At 42.3% G+C, this 19,830-nt stretch overlaps 1 protein-coding gene across 1 annotated transcript in view; it reads left to right on the top strand.

Annotated features, from left to right (window-relative positions):
- The window catches only part of MDN1 (midasin AAA ATPase 1), a 1,740,009-nt gene that overhangs the window by 60,083 nt on the left and 1,660,096 nt on the right, over positions 1 to 19,830 (top strand). Inside the window, exons 2-3 of the mRNA XM_069235499.1 lie at positions 3,202 to 3,428; positions 5,040 to 5,264. Coding sequence (XP_069091600.1) covers positions 3,202 to 3,428; positions 5,040 to 5,264 — 452 coding nt within the window. The remainder of the gene's footprint in view (positions 1 to 3,201; positions 3,429 to 5,039; positions 5,265 to 19,830) is intronic.

The raw sequence follows: 19,830 nt of genomic DNA, 5'->3' as shown, positions 1-19,830 counted from the left end.
ATTTCAGAGTAAGAAATAGCATGCACAGAGTCCAAGGGTTCACCTTAGAGGTAAGATAGTGGCAAAAAGAGATCATTCTAATGCTCTATTTTGTGGTAGTGTGGTCGAGCAGTAGGCTTATCAGAGGGTAGTGTTTAAGTATTTGTTGTAAAAACACAGGCAATAAATGAGGAACACACACACTCAGACAATTCCAGGACAATAGGTTTTTATAGAGAAAAATATTTTTTCTTAGTGTATTTTAAGAACCACAGGTTCAAGATTTTCAAACAATACTTTAAATGAAAGGTATTTCACTTAGCAACTTTAGGAACTTTGAATTAGCAAACAAGCATATACAGTTTTCACACAAATGGCAATAAGCTATTTTTAAACTGGACACTTCGGGGTAGCCACCACCTGGGCAAGGGAGAGGGCCACCTGGGGGTCGCTCCTGCACTGGAGGTCGGATCCTTCAGGTCCTGGGGGCTGCGGGTGCAGTGTCCTTACCAGGCGTCAGGTTCTTAGAAGCAGGCAGTCGCGGTCAGGGGGAGCCTCTGGATTCCCTCTGCAGGCGTCGCTGTGGGGGCTCAAGGGGTAAACTCTGGCTACTCACGGGCTCGCAGTCGCCGGGAAGTCCTCCCTGTAGCGTTGGTTCTCCACAAGTCGAGCCGGGGGCGTCGGTGCAGAGTGCAAAGTCTCGCGCTTCCGGCGGGAAACGTGTGTTCTTTCAAAGTTGCTTCTTTGTTGCAAAGAGGCTTCTTTCTTGGAGCAGAGCCACTGTCCTCGGGAGTTCTTGGTCCTTTTAGAAGCAGGGTAGTCCTCTGAGGCTTCAGAGGTTGCTGGACCCTGTGGAACGCATCGCTGGAGCAGTTCTTTTGAAGGGGGGAGACAGGCCGGTAGAGCTGGGGCCAAAGCAGTTGGTGTCTCCGTTTTCTCTGCAGGTTTTTCAGCTCAGCAGTCCTTCTTCGTCTTAGGTTGCAGGAATCTATCTTGCTGGGTTCTGGGAGCCCCTAAATACTCGATTTAGGGGTGTGTTTAGGTCTGGGGGGGTTAGTAGCCAATGGCTACTAGCCCTGAGGGTGGCTACACCCTCTGTGCCTCCTCCCTGAGGGGAGGGGGGCACATCCCTAATCCTATTGGGGGAATCCTCCATCTGCAAGATGGAGGATTTCTAAAAGTCAGAGTCGCCTCAGCTCAGGACACCTTAGGGGCTGTCCTGACTGGCCAGTGACTCCTCCTTGTTTTTCTCATTATCTCCTCCGGCCTTGCTGCCAAAAGTGGGGCCGTGGCCGGAGGGGGTGGGCAACTCCACTAGCTCGAGTGCCCTGGGGTGCTGTAACAAAGGGGGTGAGCCTTTTTAGGCTCACCGCCAGGTGTTACAGTTCCTGCAGGGGGAGGTGAGAAGCACCTCCACCCGGTACAGGCTTTGTTACTAGCCACAGAGTTACAAAGGCACTCTCCCCATGTGGCCAGCAACATGTCTGTTGTGTGGCAGGCTGCTAAAACTAGTCAGCCCACACTGGTAGTCGGATATGGTTTCAGGGGGCATCTCTAAGATGCCCTCTGGGGTGTATTTCACAATAAAATGTACACTGGCATTAGTGTGCATTTATTGTGCTGAGAAGTTTGATACCAAACTTCCCAGTTTTCAGTGTAGCCATTATGGTGCTGTGGAGTTCGTGTTTGACAGACTCCCAGACCATATACTCTTATGGCTACCATGCACTTACAATGTCTAAGGTTTTGCTTAGACACTGTAGGGGCATAGTGCTCATGCACTTATGCCCTCACCTATGGTATAGTGCACCCTGCCTTAGGGCTGTAAGGCCTGCTAGAGGGGTGACTTATCTATACCTATAGGCAGTGTGAGGTTGGCATGGCACCCCGAGGGGAGTGCCATGTCGACTTACTCGTTTTGTTCTCATCAGCACACACAAGTTGGCAAGCAGTGTGTCTGTGCTGAATGAGGGGTCTCCAAGGTGGCATAAGACATGCTGCAGCCCTTAGAGACCTTCCCTGGCATCAGGGCCCTTGGTACCAGGGGTACCAGTACAAGGGACTTACCTGGATGCTAGGGTATGCCAATTGTGGAGACAAAGGTACAGTTTTAGGGAAAGAACACTGGTGTTGGGGCCTGGTTAGCAGGCCTCAGCACATTTTCAAATCATAAATTGGCATCAGCAAAGGCAAAAAGTCAGGGAGTAACCATGCCAAGGAGGCATTTCCTTACATTGCTCAACTATTAGGCTGCCACACCCTTTGGTCCCTGTAGCACTCTACAAACTTCTTGGCCCAGGGGTGCAGAATCACGGTTAGTGAAGATCCTGGACGAGAAAACTGAAGCAGGATCACAGAATAACAGTCACGTGGCTACGTAGGGGACTTAGCAGAAGATCTTGCCAGGTCAGTCAACCAGGTCTTTGGGTACCTTAAGTATTTGAATATGTTTACAAATCCTTAAGTGTCTAAGTATTTCCTAACCCGATGTGCTAGAAAAGGGACCAAGCCTGCGTAGGATCTAGCGTGGCTAGGAAGATGAAGGTTCTTCCAGCCTTTAAGAGAAAAAAAGCCATTTGAATGCCTATGATGCGGGCTGCTGCTTACTGCTGGTAACTCCTGCTACTGCTTAACTGGAAGAAAGGCCATAGAACGCCACCTCACCCCTTGCGCCTTCCTAGGGGAGGGGAAGTACGAGCACGCTCAGCCAGGTGTACTGTGGGATCCAGTAGGGGGAAAGTGTTAACTGAGGGCCCTTTAGAGCGCCATTGGGCGGTGTGAAGCCGAATGTTAAGCCTTCACCAGTTGAGTTGCTACATTCTCCATCATGATATAACAAATTTGAAGACATTAGGAACATTGTTAGTGCCGTGGCAGGACCTCTGCTTTATGGTTTGATTTTTCTGTATCTGTTGAAATTGTAAGAAGTAGGCCAACAGGTAGTGAAAAACACAGACTGCCCACAGTACAGTTGGCTTATCAATGTTAGAGTTGTAAATGAGACGAGTTGGAAGATTTCATGAATGTCTTGTTCTTGGATGTGGCATTTCTGCTTACATGTACTTAAAACAAAGATTTGAGTATGGGTGCCATAGGCGTACTGTGAGTAGGTACTGTTAGATATGTAGTAACACTTGTGTTTCAGCAGGGATGTATGTAAAATGAATGGCTTTTCTGGATGGTAGGAGTTTCATGTTTCGTTTTTTTTTTTTTTTTTTTCAGGTATGGAGTCAGCAGGACCGCCAGGCCATCCTTAATGCCTTAGCACAGCTGTTGCTGGACAAAGAATGCACTTTGCTGATTAGCCGTCAACTTCGCCCGTTGCTTCTTGATTTGTTGGAAAGGAATGCTGTTGCCATTAAAGGAGCTGGCCAGATCAATCATGATTTGCACGAGAGACTGTGTGTTGCAATGGGCAAGCTGATCACCAGCCATCCAGATGTGCTCCCGTGAGTGGCTTCTTGTTTTATTTCTGTTATCTGCATGATGTTAGACTTTATTTTGCAGGTTTGTTTGTGTGTTTAACCGCTGTCAGAAACACATGTGCTTCCATTCAGGCTCGCCTTCTTTCAGCTCCTTTGCACAACTCGCAGTATTTTTTTACTAACACAATTTCAATGAAATTTACAGATAATACAATATACATAACAATCCTAAAGGTTGATAGCTTACGTCTCACCTTAAGCACAATAAACAGAATGTACAATGTTTCCATGTACAACATAAGGGTTTAAACAGGCAACTGTCTCATTATATATAAAAGCAATCTCAGTCAGTGGAGACAACTCAATCCTAATTATTTAATGTTTGGTCCTTTTTTTTCTCTTTTTTTTTTGGTCCTAGTCTCCTAATTTACGTATCACATATTCTCGATGACCTACGTTTTTTGGATATAAAGGGACAGAAGCAATGTGTGGATAACTACCTTTCTTGAAGTGTAGGGAAATGATGGTGCAGAGGGTTATTGAGGTCAACTAATGACCTTAGATCCGTTTTTAGGGTAACCTTATGTAGGCCCAAACTTCTAGTTCTATGTAGTATTGTAGAAGCTATTGTGATTGTTCTTTCTTTCTGCTTTGATAAATTCACAGAAAAGGTTTTTTTTGTGATCAAGTCAAACTTGATCACGAGTCTGCTTGTTCATATAAACACCATTTTGAATTTATTCCTGACCTCTGGATACACAATCCTAATCTTCGTTTAGGAAATTTCTCACATCTGCCCTTGTGTTTGATGACATTTGCAGTTGGCCTTTTAGCTAAATAGTTTGCAAAAGTTGGGTACAATTTACATCACTTGGGCTATTGCCATGTGTCTTAAACAGACAATAGAAATCACGAATGAATGAAAATTGAATAAATTAATGGTGTGCTCGATTAACCGGCAGGATGACTGATCTGAGCTGAAAGCTCACTGCTGACAGACACAATGTATTGTTCCAGAGGTTATGAGTTTGAATCCCAGCAGGGTAGACTCAGCCTTTTTACCAGAGGTAAATTGCATTATGTAAAGTAGCTAATGTCAATATCTGCCACCAGCAGTGATGAGAAACCGCATACGTGCGATATGCAGTGCTCTTTATTAAGCAGGATGTTAGAGCAGGTCTGCTGCACTGTCACAAAATGAAGGTGCATATCGTTCATTGTGCATTTTGTACTCATAATGTTTTTCGGTCCTGGCAGATCTCCCATGTGTGTTTATACAAGAGGCGATTTGTCATTCACTTTTAATATTTATGTGTTAGTTCGACCTGTTACTAAAATGTTGGAGGACGGCCTGCACCATGCTTTTGGAAACATGTTCTTTAATCCCCCACATACAACACTCTTCACCCATGTTTTTCCTGTGTGCTCCTCGGTCTTCCTGAGACTCGGGTGCCTACAAACTAGTATCCTTGGTGCACAGAGTGTGTGCCTGCCTCACTGTTTATTCAAACTGCAAGACAATTGTTGCCCATCCAGCTTACTCCAGCGACCCTCAACGGCACAAAAAGGTGAATTAATTGACTTGCTATTTTAAAGATGTGTAATAATATAACTTTTGTTGTTTCCTCTTGAAAGGTTTGCCTTGCGCTATTTTAAAGGGAGTTTGCCAGTGTTCCAAAGGCTTTTCCTGGAGAGTTCTGATGCAAGCACAGTACGCTATGGCCGCAAGAGGATGAAACTCCGTGACTTGATGGAGGCTGCCTACAGGTTCTTGCAGCATGACCGCAACTTTTTCAGTGAGATATGGGACTGGAGTGTGTGTGCGCCGCTACTGAGGAGTCATGACACTTTGGTGCGATGGTAAGTTTTACTAAAGATACACTTGGCAGTGCTGAAAGCTCATAACAGCATCACTAAGCGCTAATAGACGCCAACCTGACCTTGCGTTAACAACTCTGAGGCTGTGTGGATTATGTATTTAAGTTATTAGATTTCCTGAAACTAATGTAGCCCTGATGAAAAAGACGTTCAAATGTCACATGCACTAGGGTAGACTAGAGGTGGATTTAAACTTTTTTTTTTTTTTAAACATATAAATAGCTAAAGGAATAGATCCTTCCTAATGCCAGTGATATACATTACCATGGACTGCACTTCTCCAATTATAAAAATAGCTCGTCAATAAAAATAAAAGTAATTATACGAACTGCAACATTTTGGATAACCTAGCAAAGAGCTTCTATCTAGCGTTTTCCATGGGGATCATAGCCACCTTGTGGTAAACATGTTTTCCTGCGATGTACCACGTTACTGCAACAAAATGACATTGCTGTTGACCACAGCCTTGACCTTCCATTCCCTTGACTATACGGAATGCTCCTAATGGTTAGAACTGAGCATAGAATTACAAATCTGTCTGCTAGAAGTATTGACAAGTTGACATAATGGTTAGATTGCTGTAGTGTATGTTCACTGTAATGGCGGTCAAGAATGTAATACATACTCCTTCAAACTGACTGGCTCACCCAGGCGATGATCACCTTGCATTTGGAGTAGTGGTAAGCTCAGCGTTTCTTGTGCCACTGTATTACAGATCTCAGAAAAGAACATTGCAGCAATGCAGTTGATCATAAACCTTCGCTCACAGTGCTTGTATTTCATATTGTGAAAGCCTCTACGCTGGTAACGTGCAGTGTCCTTTACAGTCCCTGTGCTTGGCATTTGGAAGCTTTTTAACCCAAACCTGGACAATATTTTTGATGTAATGGAGATAAAAAACTGTTAGACATGCAGTTTAATATGCAATAGAAACTAATCCTTGATTTTCGAATGGGACTCCTGAGAAAGAGCGGCCTTGATGTTGGAGAAACACACGCACACACACACACGCACGCTAATTTTTCTTTGTTTTGCAATAATATTCCAAAATTGTTAAAATGAATCTAAGTGAAAATGCTGCTGTCCAAAAGTTGTGCCCCTGTTTCCAGAAAGTGTAGTATGACCTTTGGAAAAACAAATTGTAAGGACAGCAGAAATTAACGCACGGAATGCCCCACCAGTCTTCTCACAATGAAAAGAGCCAGTGGCTGAAATTCACTGACCCACTGCATCGTGCTTTATGCTATGGTGGGCAGAAACAAAATGAGAATGCCATTGAACAGACCCATGGACGAAAAGGGCTGGCCAAAAACACATGTAACTTGTTGGAAGTCAGACATAAAAATTTAAAAATGAGAAGCACCGGCAAAGCTTGTAAGTCTAGCTTTTTTTTATTAGTCAAGAAGCTTAATTACTGATTGGCATATTTTTGGGTGTTTCTGTGGGGATTGTTGAGTGGTGGAATGTGAGAATAAATGAAGCGATGGATGTATGAATGACTGAGTGTGTATAATTAATAGGTGACTGGATGAATTGTTGAATAACTGAGTAGATGGATAGCTTGAGTGGCTCACAAGTTTATAAAGTGTGCTAATGCCCAGAAAGCAGGTGTCCTTTCATTGATGGGATGAAGCAAGTAGAGGCAGCTTAAGTTGAGAAAATAATGGAGTTTCAGAAGTTTGTGAAAGTGAGTCAGAGCTAATAGACCAAAGACTTAAAGCAGTAGATTGCTAGGACTTGGCTGTCCTGATCGATAAAGTGTTGACACTTCAGAGGAGATCTCCTGAACCCCAGCACTTCCAGAAGTGGAACTGGAATGAAGAGACCTGGTTGGCTGGTACCAGGAAAAATGAGCGCACTCGTAGATCGTACAAAGAGCTTAGGGCACTTTATGATATAAACTGAATGCTTTGATTATACCCCGTTTTTGTATTGCAAGCTAGTACAGAGACTTGAGATTAAAGGAAATTCTAGGTCATTTGCTTAGTCCAGGACTAAGGCAGACAGCCACATTTTGGTTGAGTTGGTATAAGTGAGTAACAACTCTTGACATTCAATAACAGCTAGCCAGAAGAGTGAGAAGCAGTAATTAAAGCTTAATTCAATGGTGGACAAGTATAGTACCAGTGAATAATTCCTTCATAAGTAAGGTAAATGTAGTACACGTTTGGCTCTTTTTTATACAGGCCCTGCTGTAGAGTATGAGTGCAAGGCTAAGTAACACACATAGGAACGTGCAACTACAGAATAAACACCCTGCAATCAAAACTGGTATCACACTTGGTGTTCATAGCTTCCCTTTTGTACACAGAACATCTAGGGCACAGGGCAGGAACAAAGCAAGCGTTCATCGCATCTATAAAACAGAACAGGAACAGCACTTGGAAGCAGTGTCAGCTACCCTTGTGGGTATAAAACTGACTGCACCTGATGCACCAATTCAGTCATTTCGCACACAAGCATAAAGGGATAGCACATTCAGCAGCAACACAGACTTCCTTCCCCATACAAAGAACAAGTCCGTCACTAAATAGCAGTAGTATAAGGTTTACTGACAGAGAATACATGGTTAACAGCAGAGCAAGCTGTGTTTCTCCGTAGAAGAACAAGGTCGACCACTAACAGAGACCTAAGAAACAGCAGTGCGAGCTTGTTTAAGGCTCAGTAGTCCAAGCTCTTACTGTATACAGGACGGGTACAAGACACAGAACTAGTGAAAGCTTCCCCCAGTAATAGAAAGGGTAAACTAAAGACAAGGCGTGCTTCCCTAACTTTCCGCCAAGAAAGGTACTTACTCTGCTTCAGTGAAAACTAGTCCAATGTACTGGGATTTATACTTAAAACCACGATAACGTTACTCGCAGAGAAAGGACATAGTCCCAAGTGGGCATGGGTGACATTACTCAGAGACGTGCAAATGGAGGGAACGGTATTGAAGGCTTTTTTTTTTTTTTTTTTTCCAACCGAACTAGAAGCAGCTTAAAACATCACTGACATCTTCGATACTATCTACCTTATCAATGATTCAGACAAAGTACATGGTATCCGTCCTATTTGGGCAGCAGCATAAATGTCAGTTTCGTTTTTTTCAAACTAACTGGACAGCAAAGATAAATTCCGTTTGCTTGTAGTCGGGTTTCCTTTAAATCAACAGCATTGCATTATTTTTTTTATTTTTTTACCCAAACTGCTTTAGCATTTCTTGTTAAATTAGCGAATGTCACTCAATTTAAATGCTTCAAGCAAGTATTCATAATTTAAGGTCACATGATGTGCACTTTTCACTCCTAATCTGCCCTTTAGAGCTTTCATTAATGAAATACCAACCTTCTCCCATAGAGGCAAAGCCCACTGAGCAAAAGCACGCAACCAGGCTCATCACGTCGAATAAAACTAAAACAATAAATATTCAAATGCCATGCCAGCGATTTAAGCAACTGGTAGAATAGCGATGTTTAAGATGCAGAGACATGCTGGAAGTTACCAGAAAATGACTTTATTGGACAGCCACAGGGAGAGTGCATGCATACACAACACCTTTGCTAATGGCTTTAAGTGCCAGAGCCTCATTTATCTGAGAAATGTAAAGATGGCGAAGAGCAGCTGAGGAATCTGGTGATTATCCCCACATTTCAACAATAAAACAGTTGTTTGAGTAGAAAGTAAACTAAAGCAGTGGCCCAAGCAGTGATGCTCTATGGGCATCAATTGTCGGCAGAATGTCTTTCGGGCCCACGCTTGTGTCAAACAGTAAGTTTTACTCTTGAGAAGGACCCATGCTAACATCTCCCAAATACTTCCTGCCGCATAAAACTTCTCAAAGAAGAGACCTTGTCCTTTGTACTTGATGGTGAAGTGAGACGCCTTGCCTCCTGATCGTCCAGTTTCTTGATATCCGTATAGTGGTGCTCAAATGCCATAATTCACATTTCAGTGAGCCAATGGCTAACCTAGGCTACGCCATTGGCCCACACTGTAAGTTGTGGTAGGCAGAAGCAAAATGTGAATGACAGCTGAGCAAACCATTGGATGATGAAGTCTGACTCTAGGCCCTTCTATAAGCTTTTATTATGCTTAATATTCTTTGAAGAAACAATAGTTAGTCTGGCAAGACAGCTAAAACGGTCTCAAAGGCCAAAACCTGAAAACAAAGAACTAGAGCTGAGCTTTAAAATCTGTTTTCTTCTAATCATGAGTAATTTATCCATACCAGGGTTTTAGTTAGCATTTTTTTTTTAATCCCAATTTAAATCCCAATTACGATTGAGGGTTCAACTGCTAGAATACAATGTTAATATTGTAATGTAAGAGTTTCAGGTATTTGGAAACGCCCATTCTCTCTTGAGAACTCCTGTTTACTTGAGAATGTAAACCCAGGTTTTCAATTGGTTTGGCAAGAATATTTGGGATTTTAGAGACCATACACATTCTATATTCCCATGAAACAGCCCTGGCTTAAGCAAGCAAGCAAGCAAGCAAGCATTGGCAATGCCCCTATAAGTCTGATTTACCTGTAATCTTTAAAAAAAAACGCAGGGTAGTGCTATTGGCCTATACAGCAAAATTGCAAAGCAGAAAGTTATTGTGGTCACTTCACCGACAATATAATATTGTATCCATCTGCAGTATACAGTATATCTGTAATTATGGATGGCATTAGTGCAGAGAACAGACCGCAAAAGCACTTTGTAGCCAGCCACTAAAACGGGCACGATAGTCTTCGGCTGGTTAGTGTCTCCTTGTTTTGAGGCATCAAGGCTTCTCCCCTCAAGCAATGCTGACTGCAGCTCACTTAGGAGTTCGACTATTCCTACACCCCCCTCCACTTCCTTTCCTGTAGCCACTCCTTCTCATACTCCTCAACATCTGCTGCAGGAGATAGATGGACATCTTCTCTCTGCTTATGTAGACATTCATGAAACATTCATGAAACACATTCGTGTTTCTTGCTCCTCAGACTCACAGCTTAGTGAATTGCCCATTTTTGCAAACATTTATTTTAATCTACAGGTGACCATGTCAAACCCTAGCATTGCCAACTGGTCAATCCTTCAATGGTCAGTACTTTAGATAGCATCAAATGAAGCAACATTTACTCAGTACCACGAAGTGAAAGACCGTGATAGCAAGCTATATCTCAAACATTATTTCTTATTATTCTTGAACATGAAGCCCAGATGCCTGCTGTAATTTGCTGCATTTAGTTAATTATGGTTGTGATTCGTATTGCAATACAGACCATATTTTTCATCGAAGTGAATCATTCCCATTCTTTATTGGACTAGCCTTGCCAACTGGCCCACCCTTTATAAAGATTTTCCTTAAAATACTTTCGAAGTGTAAAACGTACATTGCTGTGCATTGTCACTTGAAAACCAGACCCACTTGCTTAGTCAGTGTTTGTGTCTATTTTTTTAGACTTGATTGTGTTGACCCCTCTGGTAACAAGAAGGAAAAGACCTCCATAGCACAGATGAAGCCGATATTAATTTGCCTGCAACCACACAGTGTATCTTGCCAAAATTAAGAAGCAAATGCTGTTTGTGTACAGTACAAAAAGAACAGATGATTGCCATAGTTCAGCATTCTGTCCATCATTAATCCCCAGCCTGAGAGCTGGGCCTAAATCCATTGTTTATTTAGCTAACCACGCCATTCCAGTTTTAACCTAGCCATGTGCAAATCAGCCTTGACACTGCTCCCCATGGGAACAGCCCAGCCTGAACTGCCGGGCAAGGACCTCCCTGTACTTGTAACAAGCATCCTGGGGCAGGCTTCAGGTTATATCACCCCTCATCAGCAAGGCTAGCTTGAATCCAATGGCGTGGCAAGCACAGGACCCACGTCTGGGCATACCTGTCCCATTTAGGGCGATAAATGCAGAAAGAACAGGTGATGGACTGAATGCTGAACAATGTCAAACAGTCACCCTGAGTCAGAGATCTGGGCCTAAATCCATCTGTACATTCTGTTATCAGTTAACAATGTGCATCAATTTTTCTGCTGCCAAGTGATATTTGTTGAAAAATGGCGCTATATTTCGACTTAGAGGTTCCCATTCACCTTGATTCAGCTGCAAAAGTTTAAATGTCTGCATTTGATTTTGGCCAGTGTAAACTGTGTGGCTGCTCTGGCAGAATTTCCTGCCAATTCCCAGTATAGGCAATGTGGAGTAATGAAAGTATTCCCAGTTAACATGAAGGAAAGTTCCAAGTCTGTGAAGGACACGGATGTAAGGATTATTTCCCGGTCAGATTCACATATGTTTTACCCACCCAGTCCTGCAAGTCCTAAATCTGCATGAACGCGAGGTCATAGACCTTCGGGACTTTCTTTAAGAATGGAAGCCCACATAGACCACATCCCTGGATGCTAGGTGGGGTCAACACCATAGTTGACCTTTTTGCATATAGTATCCTTCTGAACCACGCAAATTTTACACATGCTCATGACCTTCCAAAGACACTTTTTCTCACCCACACCAGTATTGCCGGTTATGTGCGCCTTCACTGGGCACACGTGAACTAGTTCGGGCATTGCATACAATGGGTCATGGGAGACCTCTAGTTCGCTGGATTTATCATGGCCTTCTCGCACACCTGCTGGTCTCCCTAGCTCCATTGCAGAGTAGGTGGGAAAAAGGACTTGGCCCGTGACCTTGGAGACGAGGAATGGGCCTGCCTTTTAGAATATTCCTAAAAAATATCACTATCCTACATCAAGCTTATCTCATCCCATATAGGCTCCATGCCATGTTCCCCATGGTTCCATCGACGGGTCCACAATGTCACGCCTCAGATGCCAAGCTGCTACACATGTTATGGGGCTGTTCATTGATATCCTCTTACTGGATTCTCATTGGATTGACCCTGGTGGAACTTAACGAGCATAACCACTGGCACTCACTGGAACACTGCATTACACACCTGTTTCCTAAACCAAAAGCCACAAGTTGGTGTAACGATTCTTGGATCTGCGATGTTGCTGGCAAAGCACCTCTTGAGGTACACACCTTACCTATTTGGGGCCACAATGGTAAGTTGCTTTATATACCAGTGGAAATCAGCACCGGGTTTCTTTTTTATACTTGCTGGGTAGATTTTCACAACACACCCCGGTTAAAACTGTTGACATTGACATAACTGTTAATAGTGAGGGTGCATAGTTAAGCGATGGGAGGGTTGGGATTTACTTGATCAATAGGTTTTTAATTGTATTTTTTAAAGTTATTTTGATAGATCCACAAAATAGTTTAACTATTTCATAAATGTACTATGTGCTAGTAAATTGGGTCACTTCTTTTGTAACTTGGTAGTCTACTTTAACTTGTATGGTTTGTGACATCCCCTGTCAGCTGTATCTATTGAAAAATGCAACTAAGTTAGTGTTAAAAAAAAGAATGGAAGCCCACAGTGGTTTCTCATTCTTCATTATTCCTTTTTAATATTGCTGTGCATCAAACCTGTTTTAATTAAATTATGCTCTAGGGAAAATGTATATAAAGTACTTAAAGCACCGTAGTTTAGTAAATCTACCGCTGACGTTTGTGTTGTCCCACTTTGCAAATATTTTTTGGGTGCATTTTATTTTGAAGGCAAATAAGTAGCTTGATAGTTTTAGAGAACACTCTGCAATTTTTTTTTTTTTCTTTCAATCTTGCCTCTTAGTTTTTGTGTATTTATTAAATTGTGCACTATTAATATTGTGCAAAATGTGGTTTTACCCTCTGCTACATGTGTACACTTATTTGATGTTATTGCCTTACAAATGAATCTGCTATGACATATTAAAGTGCCTTTTCCCCTGGCTTATGGTAATTAGACATCATTTAGGCCTCAACACCACCTTGTTCAAAAAGTATGCTGTCGTCTGCCCGTTTTTCTATTTATTATTTCTGTAGCACGCAGTCAATCAAAGCCATATTTGTTTATTTCCACTGAGATGGTTCTTGCTGTTCTCGAAGAAAACTTTGCAACATCGGCACAATGTTGTGATCACTCTAGGTCTCTTCCTCTTGCTCACTGTACTGTAGTCAATCACAGCATTTTATAGAGGGGTTGAATCAATACTCCAGTAGAGGGCCAGTGCTTAGATTGTAAAGCAACATGAGGCTTAATAGAGCTGTGTTCAGATTTCCAGAAATGATAACTTTTGCTTACACTGTGATGATTTTGCAGTTTTAGTTGTTTTCTTTGGGAAGGTTTTCTATATAAACCCTCAATTTCCGCCAGGAGTCGGAACTATACCTGTACCATTAAATAAACCAATGAGCCAAAACTTTCCTGAGGCATTTGTGATGCTACTAGGGATGCTCTCTGATTTCTTATTGATTGTGTTGTTCATTTGGGACTTAAAAGTTTTCAGATTTTGCTCTCAATTCAGTATTGTCCTGTTATCGGGAGCCTTCATGCCCATGGCTTTCTGCACTTGCATTAACAGTTTCTGTACCACACCTTTTGAATTTGTGTAATAATATCTACACTTCTCATAAAATTGAGATTTAAAACTGTCGACTCATCCACCAACGCACATGGCCTTCAGGTACCTTTTAGGGGTTGCCCACACGTCAATTCTTCTCCATGTATTTGCACATTATAAAGGAGTATACTGGGAGCGCTATAAATATCCACAAATGGAAATGTTTTGTAAAGGTATGTACATTTTTCTGTAAACTGCTGTAATTAATGCAAGCTGCGCTTATAATTCACTTTCTTAGAGCATGCACATTAACAGTTTAGGCTTTTAACTAAGGAACCATTTGTAACATTTTAAGCATCTGTATATGGATGCACAACCCTCCTTGACAAAATTAAAATGACAATTTCTATCCTTGACCCCACACTATGTGCTGTACCTCAGGCAGAAAGAATTTTACACCCTTGCTTTCACTGCTGGGGGAATTTGGGTGGTGGATGTCAAGCTGTTTGCACTTTTTGTATGCAGCTGGACGTGGCATTCTGTGACTTGTATTTTTACTTAACTTTACATCACTTTTTTTCACGGCAGTTTCACTCCTGCATAACTGTATAGATTTAGTCATATGGTTGTTTTCAAGTACAGAGACCCAATGGTTAGGTTGTGGATAATCTCTTGAATATAGTTAAACTTAGAAAAATGGTGACATTCTTCAGCCATTTAGGACTTTGCCATATTGTTATTGCTGTGTACCTTACCTTTCGCCATCATTTATGTCCTGGGGGGAGTTTGTAATTCCAGCATATAGGAATACCCTATGCGGATCTCCTTTCATAGTTGCTAGGGGACCTTTCATCATATTTCTCTGCAAGGCTGGCAATTATTTTGTCCCAAATAGTGATATTTGTACCATCGCCCCTCTGTCTTGATTGATCAGTGTTAGAAAGTGGGTCTCTGGTTGCCAGAGGTATGCACTCTGTCCAACTAGGGACCACGGTCCTAGTCAGGGTAGGCTAAAAATACAACCTAAATTATCCTGTGCTTATCCTCTGATATCTTGGCACAGAGCAGCCAGGCTTCTTGGAAGGCGATGTGTAAAGTATTTGTTCAATAACTCATACAGTAACACAGTGAAAACACCACAAAAGTAGTCCACAACAGTTTAGAAAAATATATATTTATCTGAGTAAAATAAAACCAAAACAATAAAAATCAAATATGCACAAGTCAAGATATCCCTTTTTAAAGGCTTAGATGAGACTGTCTTTAATAATTAGTGGTTGTATCCTTTTAAAACACAGTACCTGGGTTGTATCAAAAATAACTACGCTGAGGGCCGCAAAGGATATGCGTCAGAAAGTAAAGCTATGCATAGTTTTTACTGGTGTGGCGAAGATGATATTGATTTATAGGAGCGCAGTCTTCATTCCTCACTGCGATGCGGGGATATTTTGGCGCCCAGGGCGATGCGTGGAAAATCAAATGCCCGAGACAGGCGCTGTGTCTTTATTCTGCAGGCGTTGTGGAGGTTTTTCTGGCACTGCGAATTTTCTACTTCAGATGAAGTCTTTGATGGTCCTGAGACTTTAGAACAGGAAGTAGGCTCAATCCAAGTTCTTGTAAAGCACTTGTGAGGGGAAGGCAGAATCCTTCTGGCAGAGTCGGTGGGGGGAGGGGGCAGGAAGCAGGAGCGCAGTCCTTCCAGAAAAGCTGTCCAGATGAGTTCTGTGAGCTGCACGGCAGTCCCTCTGACAGAGTCCAGTTGTAGGTCCAGGCATGTCTAATTTTTAGAGGGTCACAGACACAGTAGATATACACTAATGCACCTTTGAAGTGGAGGAAAACGACAAAGAATGGTCTTGAAGTGCACCAGTACGGCTTTCAATTCAGTTCTGTCTGCCAGGAGATCTGTGACGGGGTTATCAGTCCTTTTGTGTGAGGTCAGGCCACTAACCTTTGAAGTGTAACAGAGAACCCCTCCTCTCTTCCTGCCCAGGGAGACCCATCAGTATGCAAATTAATACAGAAGCAGCTGAGTGTCCTGTGTTTATGGCTTTTGGGTAGAATGCACAAGGGGAGCTGTCAACCAGCACAGACCAGGCATGGATTGGATACAGGCTATTAGGCACAGAGAGTAGTAATTGCAGAGAAATGCCTACTTTCTAATAGTGGCACTTCTAAAATAGTAATGTTAAATCCAAATTTAACAGTAAGCAGGATTTCTCGCCACCGTTCTAACAATATCAAACATGGCAATGACACTCCTTTCAGATCTGAAATTACCACTTAAAGCTGTATAAAGGTATTCCCAATGCTGGCCTGTGACTTGGAGTGTTTTTGTTTCGCTACCAGAAAATGTAAAAGTACATATCCTATCTTTTACTTACATAACACTCTGCCCTGTGGGATACCTAGGGCCTACTTTAGGGATGACTTCTATGTAATAAAAGGGGTGTTTGAGGCTTGACAAGTAATTTCAAATGCCAAGTTGCAGTGGCAGTGAAACTGCAACACAGGCCTGGCAGTGTCAGCCCTCAGACATGTTTAAGGGTCTACTTATCTGGGTGGCACAATCAGTGCTGCAGACCCACTAGTATAATTTAATTTACAGTCCCTGTGCACATATAGTGCACTTTACTAGGGACTTACAAATAAATTAGGTATGCCAATGGGTTATGAGCCAATCTTACCGTGTTTAGGGGAGAGAGCACAAGCACTTTCGTACTGGTCAGCAGTGGTAGAGTGCGAAGAGCCCTAAAACCAGCATAAACGAGATCAGAAAAATGGACAGGAAGGCAAACATTTTGGGGAAGGTCAGCCTAAGGCTGTCAGTCTAACAAGGAACTAAGCTGTGTATTTGGCTTTTTCACAGTTTTGTAGTTTTACATTTCAGTAGGGGTTCAAATGTCCAAGCATGTGTTTTGCTGTGCTAAAAAGACACATTTTGATATTGTTTCCATAGTTCTACTAAGAGCAGTACCTAATCGAAAGCTAACATGCATTTGCACAAGAGCGATTATAAGATGATTGGTTTCTGTCTTCTCATTAAGTGTTCTTAATTGACAAACATTGCAGCCATTCAGCAGCAACATTGGTTGTGTTTGGCACACCAACCAAAAGCTTTGTTTTTTTCAGATAATTTTTTGGAGGGAGGGTACTCATTTCGTGGGCCTTTTCCTCCTCTAACTCTCCTGCACAGGTGTTTAGGCACCCTGACCTTTTTAGAAAAACTGAAGCTATGGAAACTTATAAGATTTGTGCTTTTCCTAAAGATTTTTTCTTTACTTTTTAGTTTGTGGTTCCATTTTATTTCAGTCTATCTCGAAAAAAGGCAGGCCGAAGAGCATTGCCTCCGGCGTCCCCAGGAGAGGGTCACTGACTTGACTCTCATTTGGCCGTTTCCCACTTGTATCCAGGGATTTAGGGTAAGATTCCAGTCGAGGCTCATTTCAAATAATCAGGAAATTAGTACTTCTGGCCGCGGCCAAGAAGGTATAACCACAAGATGTAGGGCGAAGCGAAAATACATGTGTTTGTCTCTGGAACTGGATGCTGGCAAATGGGGCCCATTTTAGGTACTGGTAGTTTGAAAATAGAGCAGGCTAACCTATTTCTCTCCCTGAAAGTATCTCTTAAACTCCTAAATCTTTGGTTTCAAATTTGTGACTCCTGGGCTCCTAGTCTTTGTGAAAACCTCCATGCATGCTTTTGTCAGTTATTTGTCCTCTTGTCAGTGATTGTTCCTAATGTGAGCAGTTTTGCTCCTTCCTTTTTCCTAGTAGGGTGCAGTGGTGCACCTCTTCCAAGATTAAGGGCTTGGTTCCAGCACTTATGGACGGACAAAAGCTGTAGGGCCTTGTCTCATGAAAGTACCTCTCTATATTCAGCTAACCTTGGAGAACTAACTTTGCCTGCATTGCCATAAACGACGGAGCCGAGGTGGTTCTTGTATATTCCCCCTTTTGTGTACTGACTGGAAGTTAAAGCCATCCAATGTTTTTTTATTTTATTTTTTATTATTCAACAGGGAGCATTGCATCCTAAGTCTTTGATCCCTTTCCTGATTTCCACCATGTTAAATCTAAAAGGTTTGAGCTGAACTGTTCAGGCACTAGACGATGATCAGCACAACGCAGAAAATGGGATAGGTGACTGCACTGTAGTGGAGATAAAATAGGATTCACAGAAAAGGGATGGTAGTTTTACATCTCAAACCTTTTCTAGATTTGTATATGCCATGTGTTACACCTCCATCTCATGATTTGGCCCAGAAAAGCATCTTGAGTAAGATTTATGGTTAGGGTCTTTATGACCCATGGCATGAACACAAATTTCAAAAAGCTGTGTGATATACCTGCAAAAAACCCTGCAATTTTCAGATTAGGGAACTGTCAAACCTTTCAATTTTTGTTTTTTTAGAAGAAGCAAGCCTGTACTGCAAAGCCTCTAAAGTCAGGCAATTTAAGCCCTTCGTATTTTACATACCCTGAACAACAGTAAAAGTCATATTGAATGATTCTTAATAAAGCTCATTTTTTTCTGTCTGTGTACTAATTTTCTTCCTTTGGTCCATTGTAGAATGTCAGGTTTTGCCCAGTGTGATTGTCAGTCTCACTGAGTAAAGTTAATCTTTTTATGTAATTTTTGTCCATCGTAGGATCAAAGTGAGACTGATGTGCTTGTGGTGCTTTGATGCCAAAAAACCTGAAAAGGAAAGCACTGGGCATTTTCTGCCCCTGCATCATGGCAGAGTTCATGTGATGCCTCGGTTTCAGGGCCAACGTCCTAGGAGATAGACTGACAGTGAAACCTCACTGCATTAGCACAGGCAGGCCTGTTATCCGATTCCAATGAGAAACCTCACCATGAGTTTGCAATTGACCTACAGAGATTAGTTGACAAGGTAGACTTGGGTTGAAAAGCCAGCAAGTTAGATGCAGGCTGCCTCTGAATGGTATGTGTGTAATAAGATAGGAGTAGACTATCAGGGTGACGGTTTTCATTCAGGGGAGGATGGATATTAAGCTGATTTTTTTAAGGCTTCGAGGAGGATGCCTTGTGAAAGGTAGGCGCTGATGATGGTTGGGCTGGGGGAGGATAGAAGTACATCCCTGAGGAGGCTTTGATGAAAGGTGAGGGTAAGTTGTAGCCTCTGTAGAAGCTAGCTTTGAGGATATCTGGAATTTCTGCAAAGGATTAAGGGTGACCGTATTTTGAAGGATTACCTTCCTAGGACTTTTTTGTTTTGAAGGGTAGGGATAGAGTGGATATTTTCATGGTGCTCTTGAATATCTGAATTAGCAGAGTGTAGTAAAGCATGCTAGGGCCTGCTTAGAGCCTCTGTTTTTTAAATGCACATTTTTAACGTAGCTTTTTTTTCTCCTGTCGGTAACCATTTATGTGGCTTTTCGTTTATGTGATAGTGTACTGAGAATCATTGTATATGTTGCTTGCTTCTATTAAGTGTTGAGGCATCTAGTCTGTACACTCTGTCCATGGCTCTGCACACACAATACAACGCCTAAACATTCTGATTGTCTGTGGTGACAGCTGCTAGTTTGTAGACATCAGTGTCAAGCTTGCATCTCTGGCACATTGTGACATACATGGTGCTTTGATTATAACAACTGCCTCTGCACCATATGTGAGAGCGGAGTACTTCCACTGGGCTTATCTTGGAATGTGGCACCCAGTGCCTAAGATGCAGTTTGGCTGACTCAGATGCTGATGCTTACCTTCCAAAGGAGCAATAGCCTGCACTACACAGGGCTGCTTCCTGGGTCCCCGATACATATTAGCCAGATATGGGGGTTTGGGTTTTCCTATAGAACTGGCAGAGGATGCTCCCACTATGCTCTCAGCAGTGTAGGTAGCTACAGATTGGAGCGTACCAACACAATCACAAACCATGGTTTTAACGGTTTATTTTTCACTTTTGTTGTAATGCTGGTTACCACACACTTTCTGGTTTGCCTAATAAACCCAGCTCATGTTTTTTTTTATGCAAGAATAAAACTGTTGCAATAATTGTTCTAAAATACATTTTCCTGTGTCTCACCTTGGGTACCCTGAGTGACAAAAAAAAAGGATAGATCTGTTTCCACTATTTCCTTGGGAATCTGAGTAGTCATGC

Source organism: Pleurodeles waltl, chromosome 5 (assembly GCF_031143425.1).
Source record: "Pleurodeles waltl isolate 20211129_DDA chromosome 5, aPleWal1.hap1.20221129, whole genome shotgun sequence".
In the NCBI taxonomy this organism is placed as follows: domain Eukaryota; kingdom Metazoa; phylum Chordata; class Amphibia; order Caudata; family Salamandridae; genus Pleurodeles; species Pleurodeles waltl.
Note: the sequence above shows the minus strand (reverse complement) of the source record. Positions and strands in the feature narration are given on the sequence as shown.